Genomic DNA, 19,620 nt, shown 5'->3' with positions numbered 1-19,620 from the left:
TAATCCAATTTAAGCAAGAATTATTCACAAGGAGGTAAAAAATATGCAAATTATGACATGACAGAGCAAGTGTTAATTTATTGCTGTCAACGAATTCCTTCCTTAATGAAAGAACACCTTCTTTGGAGCAAAAGAAATTTAAATTTCATCCTAAATTATACAGATGTTTTAATGTAATCGAGATGAATAATACAAGGATAGTTCTTTAGGAAACAAAATAATCACAACAAACTTATGGAACAAAGTTTATTTTTATACTATATTTAAGTGAGATTGTAAATAACAAAAGTACATAATAATTTCTTATGAATACAGTTCATGATATATAAACTATTCAGATGTTCCTAATTGTATCACACAATATTTCAGTTTATAAAATGCTTTAAAACTCATTTTCAAGGTTGTCACTTGCAGAGTTCTAACATCAATGTCTGCAATCTTTTAGACAATGTAAAATTACGCAAATGAGTGTTCACTGAAATGTTTACTGTGGAAAACATACATAATTATTTGTTAATTTAACAATGTAAACAAGTAAACAGTTAATCTTAAACTACTAAACAGCTTAAACATTATAAAAGAACCGAACGGTTAATCTTAAACTACTAAACGGCTTAAACAGTATAAAAGAACCGAAGTTCATACATAATCAAGGTGATTGTTCTATAACTATAAATTACTGACCTAGGTTGAATAGGAATAATATCAACCTCCAAGAAAAGAAACACAATATTTTGATTGGAATTTATCATCTTCTTGAGGTGTTAAATGTTTAAAACATTTCATATCATAAAATCGTGCTGGGATACAGACATGTCCGTGGTGTAAGTTGTGCATTATTTGCAAGCTTAAAACTGTTATTAAATACTTAACACCTGCAGAAGAGGAAAGATTCGTCTAGAAACATGTTTCTTTTATTGTAACATAAAGATGGTAACGCCTGATATTCTTTTCATTTCCAAATCTTTCATTGTTAACAATGAACCTTTACTTTAACATTTTATCCAAACATAACAACATTAATTACGACCTTACACCAACACAAGTATGTTATTGTATTCAACACAAGTATGTTATTGTATTATTACGTGTATAAGTGAATTTAACGTTGAGAATCTAAATAAATAGCGAGATCAAGTGTGAAGGTTTTCAGCAATAAAGTCAGTAATTAATTCAAATCAAATCGTTTGTCATTTACAATAAAATTGCAAAATTGAAACTAACTTAATTAGACTACATTCCTGTAATTCCCTAACTTAATAGATTTGAGTGTAGGAAGGGCAAAGATTCCCTAACTGATTTAGTTTAGATTCTCTTACTGATTTTGTTTAGATTCCCTTACTGATTTTGTTTCGCAGCTTAAACCCTGGTTTGGCTAGTTATGTTATCACGACACATGTTATGACTTAATGCTTAGAGAAATGAAAGCTCAAAGGTGTGAAGAAAAGTCAAAAAAATGCATTGCTGGAGATACAGGCTTTAAAATGTTTATGCTACAGGAATAACAGGATTTCAGACGTTTGATTTGCATGTTATAAAACCTTTTTAACGCTACAACAAAAAAATTCTAGTTAGTATTTTTTTTGTTATTCTCCTAATTTTGATGTCGGGTCTTGGGAACATACATAACATTTTTTTATGTACAAATTTTCCGTTGTTAAAACGTTTTGTTCATCTATTTATTTTTCATGTTTGGCTTATGCTTTGATATCGGAAGAGGAAAGTTCCACTTAATGAGTTATGAGATTCCTAATAATGGCAATTATCTGAAATCCTGTTATTCTTTCAAGTCAAAGAATATATGTTAAATTGTTTGAATCTTAAAATATAAAAAGAAATCCTTCAAGAACAATTGTTCAGTCGCTTAATAAATAATAGGAATTGCAAATATGCATGTATCTGAACGGAGTGGTTACTTAAATTAATATTAATTTATTTGCAAGGTATTACATAAAAAATATTAAACTAATATTTATTATCAAAGAGTGAATATAGTAAATTAGAAAAATATATTTTCAAAAATAGTATTTTAATGTAGGCGAATTTAAATAGCATCTTTAGCTTTAAACTATTTGTTGTTTAAAGGGGCTTCTTCAATATTTAAAATCTTGATTTATTCAGAAATATCCCACTTTTAAGATATTAATAAGCAGACACTTATAGAAAAATCATATATGTTGCAACTAGATAGATGTTGGTTTACCAACATGCGTGATCTTACTTCAGCTATTATAGTCTTACTTGCCTCCACTAACTGTTGTCCCATCAGCACATTGGCATAAACAAATAATTCCGCTTTTATAAATCTATAACTTTGCCATGGCAATGACTTCTCCTTACCAGCGCACAGACCTACACTTCATATGGCAGATTTTAAAGTAAGATCACGGATCTAATTTTATTTTAACACCATATCTATGAGCTCTACTGTTCCAACACTTTTCTAAAGTGTGATGACTAGGTTGAACGAGGAGAAGTAGCAACTTTTGGAGTACACCCATGAAATGATATTCCATTGTCAGTGAAACAGTAGAAAATAAACGCAACATCAATTTGCATACTACATTGTCAATTTGCATTTAAATGCAATTTTATTATTGCACAAAACACCATAGTAAGTCTTACATAAAAACATTGTGTTTTACGTCACATTACATAATAAATTCATTTAAAAATCAGACCACATTACTTATAAAACAAAGGAGAGATAATGTAAGGCCCCTTATAGTAGATATCACAAAAACTAAACTGTAACGTATAAACATATTTTACATGAACAAGTTTGTTTTAACAATAAAATATCTGAACAAAAGTTTGTGAAACAAGATGAACAAACCTATGTACAAAATCACTAAGCCTACTTTTCCTTTTTATCAGAACAAAGGTGGTGGTAGCGCATATGCTTATTTAATCACGCTAGGTAACTGTATGTATCCTTTTCACCCTCAGTTCTCTCAAGATACTCTTTTTCAATCAATATGTCGATGCATTTCTGTAACAAGACAAAGGAATTGGTGAGAATAGTAAAATATGATTCTGAAATTCATAATTATATATCTTGAGTTTAACCCATTGCGGATCGTATTGTTTTGGTGCATGGGCACCAGCGGGCACGAATTAATTCACGGTCAGCGGCCGCACGAACAGCAATGGTGCGCCACATCTTATCGCTCGCTATTGTATACTAGAACATTCAGCTGCGAAGATATTCGTTCAGATGGAACATGGGCCTGCTGGGGTATCCGTGATGTAGAAACGATAACACGCGAGCAAGGTTCCGGGGTGACAGGGATGATGTCTGAATCATAGTCTAAATAAAGCGGCTCGGGCGAATCGATTGCAACATCCGGGCCATTGTCTAGACTAAACCCACCAACATGTACGTCTGCGTCGTTTAGTTGTGTCACTAACCTCAAAAGTATTATAATAACAACTGAGGAAAACACCCAATCAGAAGCGCTAAAAAGCAGAGAGTAAACTCATATGAATGATTTTTCAACTTCGACATACAACTGCGATCTGTAGGATATTTATAAAAGTTTTGAAAACTCTAAACGTAGACTGTTGTTAAACACTCTTAGTAGACAAGTGAAGACGATCGCCCGATCTATCAGACATTAACAGAACTATTTGGAGGGAAATTTAAAAGCAGACCGCTTTTGCGACCTGAGCTCGTCACCGTGCCGTTAGGCCCGGCCGCTGCGTGACGAGCCCAGCTCGTCAGTGATCCGCAATGGGTTAAGTAAGGATGCCCTTATAAAGTATTCTCCTGCGGAAATTAGATGTAACATAAACTGAACTCACTTAATTTCTTACAGACTGAAACTCTCAAATTTCAGAGTATATACCATATTTTATGGATAGTGTCTGGTAATCTAGATGTAGTTTACAGCTCCGTGGTTTTTGCTCACTCATTGTTAACTCACTTACAGATATTGTAGAGTTGAAATTTTGCAAGTAGGTGGTGAAATATTCAAATATTGCTGCCCTTTTTTATTTTAATAGTACTTTATTAGTCTCAAAATTTGTGGGTTGAAAAATTATTTTCTTTGTATAACTCCATAAGTACTAAGTTAACTTTACCGAACTTAGCATACGTGTAGACTGTATATGTGGGTATGTTTTTCTTGAACTTGTCCAAAAATGGTCTATTACTAAGAAAATGAATGCAGTAACAATTATTACCAGCATCACACATAACAATAATATGTTGTTATCAAACACTGAGTAACAATATACAAGACATATATTAATTCAACATACACATAAAAGTAGCAAATTGAACAAAATGCAAGTTTTTTTATAGGCCAATAAAAATAGTGTTTTAGATATTAACACAATATTTTTTATATAATAGTACTCAGAAAATTGTATCTTATTAGCTAAATGCAAATTTATCAGTCAGTACAAAACAGAAAAATACAAAAAGTTAAATTGCCAAAATAAAAAAAAAATTATAATTTTTGTTTGTAACCAATAATTCTAGAATCTAGATAGTGTAAAATCCAAAATTTTCATGATATATAATACACGTTATAAATGTTTATTTCTACCAGAATATAGATCGGGACATTAAAGTAAAACACTACAGCATAAACATATCAATATTTTGTTGGTACATATTAGGTGAAAAATCACTTATGGGATGACACATCATGTTAAAACGAGTATAATACTTCATTTACTGTAAAACACTTCTACTGTCAAAATATGTCAGTTTCATCCTAAAAAATAAAAATATCCAAACAGTTTATATTTCTCAAATACAAAATGACTAGATGTGAGTCACTGAGCATTATAGAAAATCACGTGCAGTGTTTTTTTAATACTTTTTATATGTATTTCTCTAGACTTGAAACAAAACACCACCTGTTTATAAAGAATTGCTCTTTTCAATGAAGTTACATTTTCTCAACACGATAGTTGAAAGTATCGGTAGATTTATACCTATTTTGTATATTTATTGGGAGAACGTAGATAATATATTTGTTGGGGTTTAAGTCCCGGTTGATGGTTAATACATCGTATAAGCGAAAATGACACAATGACTATATATGAGCCGCTTAGCACTGTTCAATGAACCTTGAGGAACTAAAAATGCTGAGCAGACCTAAGGTTAATATCAAGTGTGTACTTTGTTACTGGTGCATCATTAAATATTTATCCTCACTTAGCATATTTCAGTGAAAATTCTTTAATATTTCACTTTTAATAATCTAAATCGTCTTTGACCAGTAGTATGCCCAAGTCAAAATTTAGTTACATCTTTAACCCTAACACGCTCAAGCTAGAACGAGTAAGGGACTGAGAACGGATTAGAGTAAACATCTTTAACCCTAACACGCTCAAGCTAGAACGAGTAAGGGAATGAGAACGGATTGGAGTAAACATCTTTAACCCTAACACGCTCAAGCTAGAACGAGTAAGGGAATGAGAACGGATTGGAGTAAACATCTTTAACCCTAACACGCTCAAGCTAGAACGAGTAAGGGAATGAGAACGGATTGGAGTAAACATCTTTAACCCTAACACGCTCAAGCTAGAACGAGTAAGGGAATGAGAACGGATTGGAGTAAACATCTTTAACCCTAACACGCTCAAGCTAGAACGAGTAAGGGAATGAGAACGGATTGGAGTAAACATCTTTAACCCTAACACGCTCAAGCTAGAACGAGTAAGGGAATGAGAACGGATTGGAGTAAACATCTTTAACCCTAACACGCTCAAGCTAGAACGAGTAAGGGAATGAGAACGGATTGGAGTAAACATCTTTAACCCTAACACGCTCAAGCTAGAACGAGTAAGGGAATGAGAACGGATTGGAGTAAACATCTTTAACCCTAACACGCTCTAGCTAGAACGACTAAGGGACTGAGAACGGATTGGAGTAAACATCTTTAACCCTAACACGCTCAAGCTAGAACGAGTAAGGGAATGAGAATGGATTGGAGTAAATAAAAACTGATAAATGAGGAGAACTGTAGGGCACGAAAATCAGGCCTGGCTTGCGCAGATTTTAATGTTTTTTTTTTTAATGGGGACGAAAAAACACATTACCTTGATCATATGAACTCTGGGCTTGAACCTGGAGGAAAGCTGATTCAGCACTTCCGCTACAAGTTGCTGATGTTTTAGGACTTTTCGCATCTTCATGATTCGCACAATGGCAGCCTGGATCAAAAGTTTCCTATCTTCTTCGATGTGTTTGTGAGTAGTCTCTTGCTCAAGCTTTGTCTCAGCTTTCATAGGGATGTTGATGTTCACCCGCAACTTCTTGCTGTTTTAAAACAATTAATCATCAACTCAACAGTTAGTAATCACAAAAGTTCTTTTTTTAAACACAAAAAAAGTTTAGCTTGGTCCTGATATTTAAACAGGCACTACTTATACAAATCCTACACTAACTTAATGGTAATCTTTTATGATTAAAGAGAGAAAAAATCCTGGTTTCAGTAAATGTATATACCTATATATATATATACAAGGTGTTTGAAAAGTCTGGGTATGGCTTAATATTTTACAAACCGTAGCAGATAACATCTATAAACTTTGCACAGTGTCATATGGCTATGTAAACTATTTTTCCTTGCTATTACCATGACATGCCAACCATGGGGGGACGGCCCACAGAGGAAAACATGAAAAACTTAAATTAAAGCATGGGTCGAGTGATACCTCATTTGAAAGAGCTCACTTAGTAGAGTTGAATGCCGCAAACCGCATCTCAAAAGGTTTATCCAATCAGAAATGGCGGGTTGTTTTAGGTACACATTGTGAAGTACATTATGCGCTGCCAGTTCTGACTGGATCGTCGTATTCTGATGCGGTAGGTGGCGTTTCACTCTACTAACCAATGGTTTCACTGATTAGTATTTATAAAAAATAACAAAAAAATTAATTCAAAAATTAAGTGGTAAGTTAACTATTTCACCAACAAAGAACAATATTGTAGTACTTCACAATGTGTACCTAAAACAACCCGCCATTTCTGATTGGATAAACCTTTTGAGATGCGGTTTGCGGCATTCAACTCTACTAAGTGAGCTCTTTCAAATGAGGCATCACTCGACCCATGCTTTAATTTAAGATTTTCATGTTTTCCTCTGTGGGCCGTCCCCCCATGGTTGGCATGTCATGGTAATAGCAAGGAAAAATAGTTTACATAGCCATATGACACTGTGCAAAGTTTATAGATGTTATCTGCTATGGTTTGTAAAATATTAAGCCGTACCCAGACTTTTCAAACACCTTGTATATATATATAAATGGAAAGAATTATGTCTTCAAAGTACAAATGTGGATGAAATTTAGAAACACCATTTACAATTAATATTGTACACATACCTTCATCATACCGTTCTAATATTAGAATATATGACTGCTATTTTAATCGTATGACAAAGGTATTGGTAATATTAATTATCTATATACAGTACAGTGCTAAAATAAAATAGAAAACACATTTTACTAAAATGTTTAGCTAATTTAGTTAATGAAAGCTGAAGATCTTTTTATTGTTGATTAATTTATTGACAACCAGCTTAATGAATGGTGTTTAAAAAGGTGTCATAAATTAGTTTTAAAATTGAATAATCACAATTGTTTGCATACCAGATCATGTGCTGAATAATATATGATAAAAAATACATACTAATTTTCAACACTACTATGATCAGTTTTGTTTTATTTACATAATTATTAGACGTGCAATACAAAAAGTAACATAATATACTAAGGATTCTTAGTTTTGAAATGACACTTATTCATAAAACACCCACTCTTGATTATAAATATAGATATAAAAACATTTTGAGGAACGTTTAAAAAATATACAGATATAAGAAATCGATGAGGAGTTAAATATTAATTACTGTGTGTTTAACATGTAGTTTAACTAGATTTTGTTTTGATTAAAAACCAAGGAAAATTGGACAATTCACATTTACGAAAACCAATATACAAATGATGAAAAAAAAGCTTAGTCATCACAATCAAAGAGCTTGTCTTGGAAACCATACATTGAACATCTATGCAGAAAGCTAAACTGTGAAATGGTTGTAAGCTGCAGAATAGCTTACAAAGAGCAAATACTACTTATTTTGAACCATCGGAATACCATCTAAAATATGGAATAGCTGCATAGGGGGTAACTGCTTCTATAAATTAAAAAAAGTTCTTATCTGATAAAAAGAGCAGCCAGCTGTGTAGTAGGCCTCGGGTACCAGTCAATGTGTTAAAAGATAAAAAGAATGTTTGTCAAATTATACCCGATACTTTTACTTACTTTCGGTATCCGGTGTAGAGAGATATGATCGATGTGGAATGCAGCTCATTCTCGTCATCATCACAGATCAGTAGCTTAGATTTGATCAGAATCTGCAGCACTTGCAGTAGGAAATCAGTCTTGATTCTAGTTGAGTCTGACAACTGTGATACACTCCAGCTGTCACTGACATTGTATTGCAGAAGGACTGCCATCTGGAATGTTGAGGCTTGGAGGGTGTACCTAATGACAGACCATTTTTTATTGCTCTTTTACCATAGTAATAATAAATATAATGACTTACTTAAATTTTAAAACTTCTGTTTCATTTAACTGACTTAAAAACTTACAAGTTTATTAACCCTCCTATTGGCTATAGACTAGAATCTAGTTCCAGATCTCATGTTTCTTTCTACCACATATATTAAACAATATATTCAAATATTAACCCAAATAAGTTTGTTATCACTTTCACAATGTCATTTGACGTCGCCAACTTTTACAGTAATAAAATGCATTTAAACGTATTTAGACTTTGGTACTGATAGTCATTCGCTATTTCCATGTTTTTATTTCTTTCTCTATGGATTATGATCTATGAAATGTTGTTGGCCACCTGGAATATAGGAAAAAAGTGGTTTGTTTAAAAACTCGTCGCAGCGGCCATTTGTTGCCGTTTTGATATAGTTCTGTTAATTTGTTGTCTGCATTGTTATTGTTTTGCTTGCTATTACTTTAGTTTACAATTGCTTTGTGAGTAAATACAATGAATTATGACAGTATTAAAGACAATCAAGTGCTATAAGAGTTACTCTTGAAGATTTTCAAGTGACAGTGAAAGTGATGATTTACTCCTTCCAAGATGACACAGATAATGATCCTGTTTTACTACCAATGGACTTTTAGACATCGTTTTTTATTAAAAAAAAAAAAACAAAAAACAAATATCAGCATAAGAGTAATAAAAACTTTTATTCTTGTGTTTATAAATAACTGGTTTATTACAAAATTTTACAGTTTTTTTGTTTATTTTCAGCTTCTGATGAAAATTTTGATGATGGCCAAGGAACAAGTGGGTTAGGCCCCCGCACTAAAAAAAAATATTTAAACACAAGTAGATTTCAATTGTAAATATTTGTAGCTAAAGTGACAGTAATTATAATACAGAATACAGCAAATAATAGTAAGAAATATATTTATGTTTTAGTAGTACATGGTGATGTTTTTAGGTTAAATTTGTATTTTATGCAATTAATAACTGTATATATATATATATATATATATATATATATATATATATATATATATATATATATAAAATATGTTTTTGAGTAAATATATATACATCCAATAGCAGATTCCCACCAAAATAGATCGGCCATTGCAGGATAAGTAGATAGCCACATTTAATAACACAATGGCAAGGCCATCTGTTTAGTTAAATAAATGAGACTGTACTGTAATAACGTCAATAAAAAAATAATATTAAATGCTACCAATGCTTACAGGAGCAATGTGTGGTGTTTGTGCCAACATTATTATTCCAGCACTAAAATGAAATTAAAGTGCTACTTAACCCAGGAAAACAGAATATTAAAAGGTCCGTTGAGAGATTTTGGTGGATATTTGACAGCTAAAAATATAAAATTATCTGAAGACTTTTTATCAAGTTTTTAAGACTATGTGTATTTTTGAAAGCACAGTATTCCATCTGCATTTCTCTCTGATATTTGTAAATAACACAATGAAAATATGTCGGCAGTTACGTCATAAACATCCAAACTCGAACACTTAACTTAAACTAGAAGATTTAGTGCTAAGCTAGATCCAACAAACTGTCTGCCTCCGTACAGGTACTTACACAGTTACGTTAACTGAATCGTCCATTAACTAATTTGGAGCTACCATTATGTAGGAAAAAAATCATTAGTTTACCTGTTTCTGAAGCAGTTAGTAACCAGTTCTCCTTTGGACATATTATACAACCAGTTGAGTTTTCGGCCGGAGTGTTGGCTGCTGTAGAAAGTTGTGAATCGGTGCACACTACGTTCCAGCTGTACATAAATATTCGTTATCAATATTCTGAGGGGAAATGACATAAAGAAGCAATCATTAAGTAGTTATTGTTAGTTAAGTAACACAAAGATTTACAAAAGAGTTATAACACATTTTATTTAAATACATTATTAAGCTATGAACCGAGGGTGGAGGATAGAAACTCCAAATGCTAGCTTTGTAATTTGGAGGAAAATGAGAGTGTACACTTTGTTGCTACTTGACCAATCTAAAAAATTATAAGGCGGTGCTGGTTTGGGCTTTACACACTAAATGAAGAAATTTGTATTAATTATCTGAATGGGGAAAATTGGCTGGCTGTAGGGAATTATATTTTAAATGCTTGGACTTATAGAAGGAACATTTGGTTTGGGCTTATACATGTTCTAATCCATCTATACTCTCTGTTGCAGCTTATAATTATCGTATTCATAACAATTTTTTATATATTTTTTATTGCTTCAGAAAATATAATATACCATTATATTTTACCATATATTAATAATAATATAAATGCCCTGACATTCGGCTTTTTAAATCCATGCTGGGATCCTTTCTTACAAATGGTGAATTTGACAACTTATCTGAATTTTTAACTTTTGTTCATAGTTTCTCATAATTTTACAAGTTTTTAACAGTAGTTTAAGTAATAGTATTTATTATACGTTATGACTATGTTCGAAACATATTTGACATTAAGTATTAAACTGCAATAATAGAAATAATAAACTAGTGTCTCCTTTAAATATTAAATAATAATAATAATAATAATAATGTACTAAAGTGATAATTTAAATGATTTTTTCTGACTTATTTTATTATATATTTTATTACTTATGTATTTATTTATAAAGGAAATCATTTATTAGTTATTTTGAAAAATTTAGCTTAACATTTTTGAGGTGTTGAGTTTGTATAAAAAGTAGGCCAATCCAACAGACAGTCTTTTCTAGACTAATGTAAATTCTAAATTGTTTATCAAGATTTGTTGTACATATACTAATCAATTTGTTATAGAGTATTACTAATTTAATACAGCACTAATCTTCTATTCTATTTTATTCTGAGTGACTGGGGCGTTATTCAGAGAAACAAACTAAAGCAGTCATTTCACAAGTCACTAACATAAAGAACCAATCATTAAAAGTTAAGCAACACAAGAGAGTTACAAAATATTTTATATAAATACATTATTAAGCCATAACAGAATTTCCCTAGCGATAATAACACCTTAATGCATTTTGCAATTTGTTTTCTATCTCTGTAAAAGGTGAGTCCTCGGACGGTTCTATCAATATTGAGGGAATTGATAATGTTGTCAAGTTCTGGAACAAGCTTGCCACCAACATTACGCGTTCAATTTCATTTTGTGTAAAACCCAAAAGACACACCAACAATAATCATAAACACTACTATTTATACCTTGCTTATTTTAACCCATTTATCTCGTGGGGTTTCTCCAATTAATTCATAAAAGAAACCTAGTTTCTCAGAGAATTCAACAGAAATGTTAAAAAAAAATACCATAACCCTAATCTCCGTTACAAGATTTAGTAAAGGTTTCAAGAAATGTTCACTATATACCAAATTTATTTAAAACTGTAAGTGAATACTTAATTGGTAACCAATACACATTAATACGTTTTTTAACTAATTCTTAAAGATTATTATTATGAATAATGCCTGAAACATTTAATGTGCCATAATTTTAGACATATTACATTTTTTACAACTAGGCCATCACCCTTAGAAGAAAGTCCTCCTTCCCCCCTTCCACCTCACCCTCCCTTCTCCTAGAAATTGGCAGTTAAAAAAAAGTCACACTTCACTTGAAGAGAAATTCTCAAGCTTAGAAGCATCCATCACGAATTTATTAAGAATTAGAAATGGCAAAGAAGAAACCTCTGAAAGGAAAATACCAAGGCACAAACACAAAACTAATCCCAAAGCCAAATATAGTGCCTCCCTTAAAGTGCAGAAGACGAAAGCATCCATCTCCCAGGCTGAGCACCCTACCAGTGAGCCCATCCCTAAAATAGCCCAACCAATTCATTCCAACAGCAACAAAGAACATCCTTCTTTCACCAGTACTGCAAACTTTACAAAGAAACTATCACCCCCTATAACAGCCATCATAAGGCCTTCAAGTCAGACTACAGAGGATTTCTTTAATGAACACATAGAATTCTTTAAAAGGAATATGCAAAATAGTTCTACAACTCATCAAATAACACTTAAGGCAAGTAACCAATGCTCAACAGCTTTTCTAGATCAAGCTCCAAACCAACAACACACTTTTTTAGAAAAAACCAAGACAAAGATTGTGAAACCATAGTACAAATATTAAAACCAGTAACATGAAAAAGTAAACAACACAAATTTATCATTGCTCACCAAAACATTGATGGCCTTCAGAACAAAATCGAGAGACTGACACACTTCCTACACAGCTCTAATCCAGACTTAATAATTCTTACAGAACACGGCTTAAGTAGTCAAAAGTTGGAAAACACAAGAATCCCTGGCTACAGTCTACTAGGTGGTTTTACCAGACAGCAACACCGGAAAGGTGGAGTGGCTGTTTTTGCTAGCTTAAGACTAAAAAACAAGATTACAGTAGTATCAATATCAAGCAATACATCGGAACTCATTTGTGAAACGATGCTCCTGAAAATTGAGCTGAGACAAGGATTTTTACAACTGCTAAGCATCTACAGACCACCCTGCAGCAACTTAGAAAATGCAACAGACATTTTATCAGCTGAGCTTGACAAAATTGTAGCCATTAATGACATGGTACTGGTGATGGGGGACGTGAATGTAGACAATCTTATTGAAAGCAATGACAGAAGAAACCTGGATGAAATGTTCCTTAGCCATGGCTTGAGCAGACTTCATCTACCCGCAACCAGAATAACAAATCATAGCCAGACCTCTATAGATTTTATATGCACGAACATAAAAGAAACGGAAATAGCTACCAAAATAACACAGACAGGCCTCTCAGACCACACGGCCCAACTATGTACGATTCTCACAGATTCTACGAAACAGCCACTGACCCAAACAAAAAGAAGACAGTTTAATGCAAGAACAGTGCAAGAATTGAAGCACAATCTGGAATCCCAAGACTGGACTAAAGTCACTCTCACCGAGAATGTGGAAACTGCTTATAAAGCATTTAGTGGAATTTTTCAAACTGCATTGAACATAGCATGTCCACTCAAGATAGTAAAGAAGAAAAGAAACCCCTACAAAAATATATGGGACAATGAAAGTCAGGCCCTAAAATTATCATACTTAGAAGCACTGAATAAACAAATCATTACTGGCCACCCTGATGACAAAAAAGAAACAGCTCGAAGGAAAAAATGTTATGATATAAAACTCAAAACTCTTCGTAAACAGTGCAACTCTTCATTCATAGAACAGTCGGACAACAAATCAAAAGTTGTGTGGAATGTAATAAATAATGAAAGAAAAGAAAAATCTTCAAAAAATCCACTAGAATGCCTAAAAATAGAGGAAGAAATCGTTGACTCTCCAATAACTATTGCCAATCATTTAAATTACTTCTTTGCTACAGTCGCTGACCGAACACTCCTCAGAAATGGAACATCGACACCTGTAATAGCACCAAACAATAACAACCAAACACTTCAAACACCAAACCTAGCCTTCTTTGAAACCAACAAACAAGAAATTGGAAAAATCATTGACTCTTTAAAAGCAAAAACATCAGCAGGGGAGGATGAGATCTCATCAAAATTGATCAAACAGTGCAAACACGAAATAATCACCCCACTGACTCACATCATTAATAAATCACTTGCACAAGGAATATTTCCAAATGAACTAAAATTCGCAAAAATCTATCCGAAATTCAAATGTGGAGCAACAAATGAAGCCACCAGCTACAGACCAATTTCCCTAATCTCTACTTTTTCTAAAATACTGGAGCGAGTAATACTAAATAGACTACTGAGCCACCTCAAGCAGCACGATCTTCTCACCCCTAGACAACACGGTTTTATAAAAGACAGATCAACTTCAACAGCAATAGCTCAACTAATTGAAGAAATCATCGACAATCTGGAAAAAGGAAAAATTGCAACAAGCATATTTTTGGATTTTAGCAAAGCGTTTGACTGCCTTGACCATGAACTCATACTGAAAAAGTTACACTCTCTTGGAGTCATTGACAAGGAACTTGACTGGTTTAAGAGCTACTTGAGCAACAGGGAACAAGTAGTAGAACTTACTTACTTGGAGAAAAACACTGTGACGAAAGTAAAATCCAAGCCAATACCAGTAAGCAGAGGAGTACCTCAAGGCTCCGTGCTTGGACCCGTCTTGTACATTCTCCTAACAAATGACTTCCCAAATTATCTCCAAAACCACTGTGAAATTGTAATGTATGCTGACGACACAGCTTTGATTTTAGCAAATAAGAACAAATCTCAGCTAGATATAGACTCTTTTGTTGCATACAATGTGGCTAAGCAATACTGCCACCTCAATGATTTAGTCTTAAATGACTCAAAGACCCAACAGCTAGTCTTTACACCTAACCCAAACCAATATGACGGGCTCCCAGAAATAACTACAATTAAATCAGGAAAGTACCTTGGTCTAACTGTTGATCAAAACCTCTCATGGGAACCTCACATCAATCAACTCTGCCACAAACTTAATAGTAGCCTGTATGCAGTGAGAAGAATAAAACAAATCAGTAGCCCTCAAGTAGCTTTGACAGCATACCTTTCCCTATTTGAATGTCATCTCAGATATGGACTGATAGCCTGGGGAGGTACGACAATTGGAAATCTTAAAAGGGTGCTCGTTATACAAAAAAGGGCTGTCAGGACTCTAAGTGGATTAGGACCAATGGACTCATGCCGAGCAGCTTTCAGACATCTAGGAATACTGACGATCATAGGGCTCTATATCCTAGAGACGATCTTATTTGCCACAAAAACAGGGCACGCAAGAACTGGCGACATCCACCCCTACAACACCAGACATAGAAACAACTTCCTCCTTGACCCTCATCATCTGACTCTGTTCGAGAAAAAACCATCGTATAAAGGAGCCATGTTCTTTAACAATCTACCTGACTACCTAAGAAAGCTTCCAGAGAAGAACTTCAAGGCCTCCTTAAGAAGCTGGCTGCTGGAGCATCCATACTACAGTGTCCAGGAGTACCTTCAGTGGAGGACAAGCGCTTTGTAATTTACATACACTGACTCATACACTGATTGTGACATAAACACTGACCTTTGTTCTATTCTCTAAGAATATGTTCAATAAAGATATATTCTATTCTATTCTATTCTATTCATAGCAATTGACTTTACTACTACATAATCCACAGCATCCCATATTTCCTACTAAAAACTCCTAAAATTCACAACGGTTTTTTTATTTCATGTTCAAGAAGCCAGAACAGTCCACCATTACATGAAAATTCACGGAGAAATTACTTTCAAAACTAAGGCCTTTAAAACTCAAAACCTACTAAAATGGTGAAACCTACTAGAAAAACTGAAACCAATGCAATGTTGGCCGACAATAAGACAACATCCAAGTACTCCATAGAGTACTGCATGGTTAGTACCAGTACAGGTACGTTAATTGATTAAGAATATGTGAACAGTAAATTCTTATATGGAATTGAATATGAATTGAATAGTATGTCTTCTCATTAAATAAATATTGAATGGTTAGAAAATAATTAATAAAATAACTGACAAATAGAAATTTTGCGTTTTTACTATTAACCCCTTAAGAGTTTTTGTCGTGTATATGCGTCAAGAGCCAAGTGCAGGAAAAGTACCGATGTCGCGTATACGCGCGGTTATAAGTGATTCATGTTTTTCGTTGTTTGTCGCGCTAGCTCGCCGTAGTTCCTAGAATTGCCGCTAGAGTGAGCGCGATGTTCTATTTTTACATTGGTTCATTCCTTTGAATGTGGCTGTTCCGTTGACTGAACGTCTTCCCTTTGTTACTATGTAACGAATTTATTTGAGGCTTTATGCAATTAGGTGTTTTACTTTACATGTATTATTGCGTTATAACCTTTTCATATTTATTTATTACTTAAATCAAATTGAAACTCTTTCTTTGCAAATGTATTATTAGTTTCAAAAAGGGTTACTACAAAATCACTCAGCCGTACTCTGGGCCAAGACGCTGGAATTCTTAAAAAAATCAACACACGTATATAAAACTCTATTTATTTTTTTTTTAATAATTTTTTTTGTGGTTTTGAGACTTTTAGAGATATTTAAGAGCCTAAGCCCAACAATATTATACATTAAAAAAATATGCATTTTTGGATCGGTTAGGTTGAAAAAAAGAAACCCTTAAGGGGTTAACAGAAAAAGGTGATGTTACTGTCAAGAGTACAAACTTCTCTGATACCCCATTCCCTTCTGATCTGTTTATAGTACAAACAATAGTACCTATTTAGGGCACACAATAAGTATAACAAGGAACACCATCACATTGAGATTTACCTCGGCAGGTAAAGCAAAGTTGAACGATTGCTGGAAGGGCCATGAGCCAGAAGACAGCACTTGGATGCTGAAGTCAATGTCCAAGGGTTCGATGGAGTTGACCAGGTGCTTTCTGAAGTGTTCATTAAGGTCCTTAGACACACCGATATCCTAAAAATGAAGATGGTGATAAAAACAACACACTGAATTGTACACAAAAACAAACATTGCACTCTCTTAAGATGTGTTATAACCACTATTATCATAAAATTTGGAAGTATGTTGTTTAAGGTGGTTAATTTCCAACTAGTGTAAATAATGTAAGTTTAAATGCATGGCAATCTATGGACAAGTGAATATTCTTTACATGCCTTTACTAAAAGTAAAGGATTAAAGCTTTAGTTTGTGCAAAATTCACAAGCTTTTGTTTAAAAAATTGTTTCTCTATGGTATCAGGGACAGAGAGCTAAGGCTGCTGCAGTCATACTTGACTAATAGAGAGCAAATGGTTGTCCATGGGAATGACAGAACTCTCATCGAATGTTAACTTTGTCTCATGAAACTTTTGTTATAAAATATTATTTTCTCAGTGTTTCATCCAATCTTTTCTATCTCTAGTTAAAACTGCTTTACCTGGAACATGCGCTGGAGTTTTGACGTGTACTCGAAGCCACAAGCCTGCTTCAGTTTTGATATCATGGAAGCTTCGGCATCGTCACTGGCGGACATATGTTGTACAAGCCGCTTTGCCAACATCTTTGAGTAGAACTTTTGAAAGACATCTTTGTCCTCGATGTACTTAAAGACAACCATCTAAAATATGGGTACATAAAACATTAATCAGACATGTAAACATTTCACAAGGGTTTGATCTAACATAACACTAGGAGCACAATGAAACCCTGTTATAACATTTTCCCATCCAATAGAAAACCACTGTTTAAGGCATTTTCTATCTAGGGCCTTGGAGACGCTGCCCTTTAACCCATTGCGGATCACTGACGAGCTGGGCTCGTCACGCAGCGGCCGGGCCTAACGGCACGATAACGAGCTCAGGTTGCAAAAGCGGTCTGCTTTTAAGTTTCCCTCCAAATAGTTCTTTTAATGTCTTTTAATAGATCGGGAGATCGTCTTTGCTTGTCAACTAAGAGTGTTTAACAACGGTCTACGTTTAGAGTTTTCAAAAGTTTTATAAATATCCTACAGATCGCAGTTGTATGTCGAAGTTGAAAAATCATTCATATGAGTTTATCTCTGCTTTTTAGTGCTTCTGATTGGATGTTTTCCTCAGTTGTTATTATAATACTTTTGAGGTTAGTGACACAACGAAAAGACGCAGACATACAAATTGGCGGGTTTAGTCTAGACAATGGCCCGAATGTTGTAATCGCTTCGCCCGAGCCGCTTTATTTAGACTATGATTCAGACATCATCCCTGCCACCCTGGAATCTTGCTCGCGTGTTATCGTTCCTACATCACGGATACCCCAGCAGGCCCATGTTCCATCTGAACGAATACCTTCACAGCTGAATTTTCTAGTATACAATAGCGAGCGATACGATGTGGCGCACTATTACTGTTCGTGCGGCCGCTGACTGTAAATTAATTCGTGCCCACGTGCCAAAACAACACGATCCGCAATGGGTTAAATCTTAAAAAAATCTTCTGAGATTTACGTCCCTAATTATTAACTGTTTACATCTATAAAAATACAACTATTAACCAAAGCTTGTAGTTCACGAGCCTATTGGAAAGGAATCATGTTCCGCTACATTGTCCTGCACCATAGCGACAGGTGAAATCCTCCTATGCCAAACTAGTAAACAATGATTATTTGGACAAGAAAATAGCCTTGCATATTGCGTTGTCTGTCTGTTGTGATGATAGTCAACTGGCTAAGAGACAGTTGAACAGCATTATGCAATTTACATATCGGTAAAACTTGTTCGTGTTGTACTTTGTGTATAAAACCAATAGATAGATAACCTAATTCAAAAAGTTTTTTTAGTTTAATAAACAGTAACTTGCTTGCAGTTATTAATTTCTACATTAATAATCACAGGATGTCTGCTATGTCCATTTTCAGGGACGACAGCTGAAAGGTATTATGCAAATTAGCAATCACAAAAATTTGTTTTTGTTGTCCTTTGTGTAAAAAAACAATACATGAAAAATCAAATTAACAAACTATCGTACTTTTGTAAACAATGTTTAGCTAGCTGTTCATATTTCTCATGTCCACATTCGTGCATTACCATGCATCTGCTGCTCGGTGGTAAACAAAATGACAATCGCAAATTTTTGTTGCCTTGTAATTTGTGTAATTTATAAGTGAAGGATGAATTTCCAAGAATACTCTGCTCAGGTGTTAGATGGCCGGCGGCATCAGTGCATTGGTAGTTTCACTGAATTCGTGCCACTACCACCGCAAGACTTGCGTCTTGAGTGCCACACGAAAAATAGCCAAAAACACTTATTTCTGGGACAAAATTTGTAAGCGATAAAAATGTATTGAAGACAAACTGTACAAGCAGGAAATCGTTGCAATAAAAATCCAATTTTTCATCAGTGAAACAAGACTTTATAAGCGGGAAAATGTTACATGCATGAGATATTACGACAGGTTTCACTGTTTAGTGCTTCTATTTTGTCAATTACATACAAACATTTAAATTTCAAATTATTGTAAAAACAGTATTTTATTAAAACATAAAATGACACAACAAGGTAGTCCTACTACGTATGATAATACGCATAAATAATTATGGATGTAATGAAGATTTTTAACAGTACAATTAAGGAAG

At 33.9% G+C, this 19,620-nt stretch overlaps 1 protein-coding gene across 10 annotated transcripts in view; it reads right to left on the bottom strand.

Moving 5' to 3' along the window:
- Positions 1-232: 232 nt before the first annotated feature.
- The window catches only part of LOC124368838 (cullin-1-like), a 66,459-nt gene continuing 47,071 nt past the window's right edge, over positions 233-19,620 (bottom strand). For all 10 annotated transcript variants that reach the window (XM_046826261.1, XM_046826264.1, XM_046826260.1 and 7 more), the window contains 6 exons: positions 17,449-17,628; positions 16,837-16,986; positions 10,199-10,317; positions 8,285-8,506; positions 6,058-6,277; positions 233-2,992 (listed from right to left, as the gene is read on the bottom strand). In XM_046826261.1, coding sequence (XP_046682217.1) covers positions 2,912-2,992; positions 6,058-6,277; positions 8,285-8,506; positions 10,199-10,317; positions 16,837-16,986; positions 17,449-17,628 — 972 coding nt within the window. In that variant the 3' untranslated portion in view covers positions 233-2,911. The remainder of the gene's footprint in view (positions 2,993-6,057; positions 6,278-8,284; positions 8,507-10,198; positions 10,318-16,836; positions 16,987-17,448; positions 17,629-19,620) is intronic.

This window comes from Homalodisca vitripennis, chromosome X (assembly GCF_021130785.1).
Source record: "Homalodisca vitripennis isolate AUS2020 chromosome X, UT_GWSS_2.1, whole genome shotgun sequence".
NCBI classification, from domain to species: domain Eukaryota; kingdom Metazoa; phylum Arthropoda; class Insecta; order Hemiptera; family Cicadellidae; genus Homalodisca; species Homalodisca vitripennis.
This window is presented reverse-complemented; position numbering and strand designations above follow the sequence as displayed.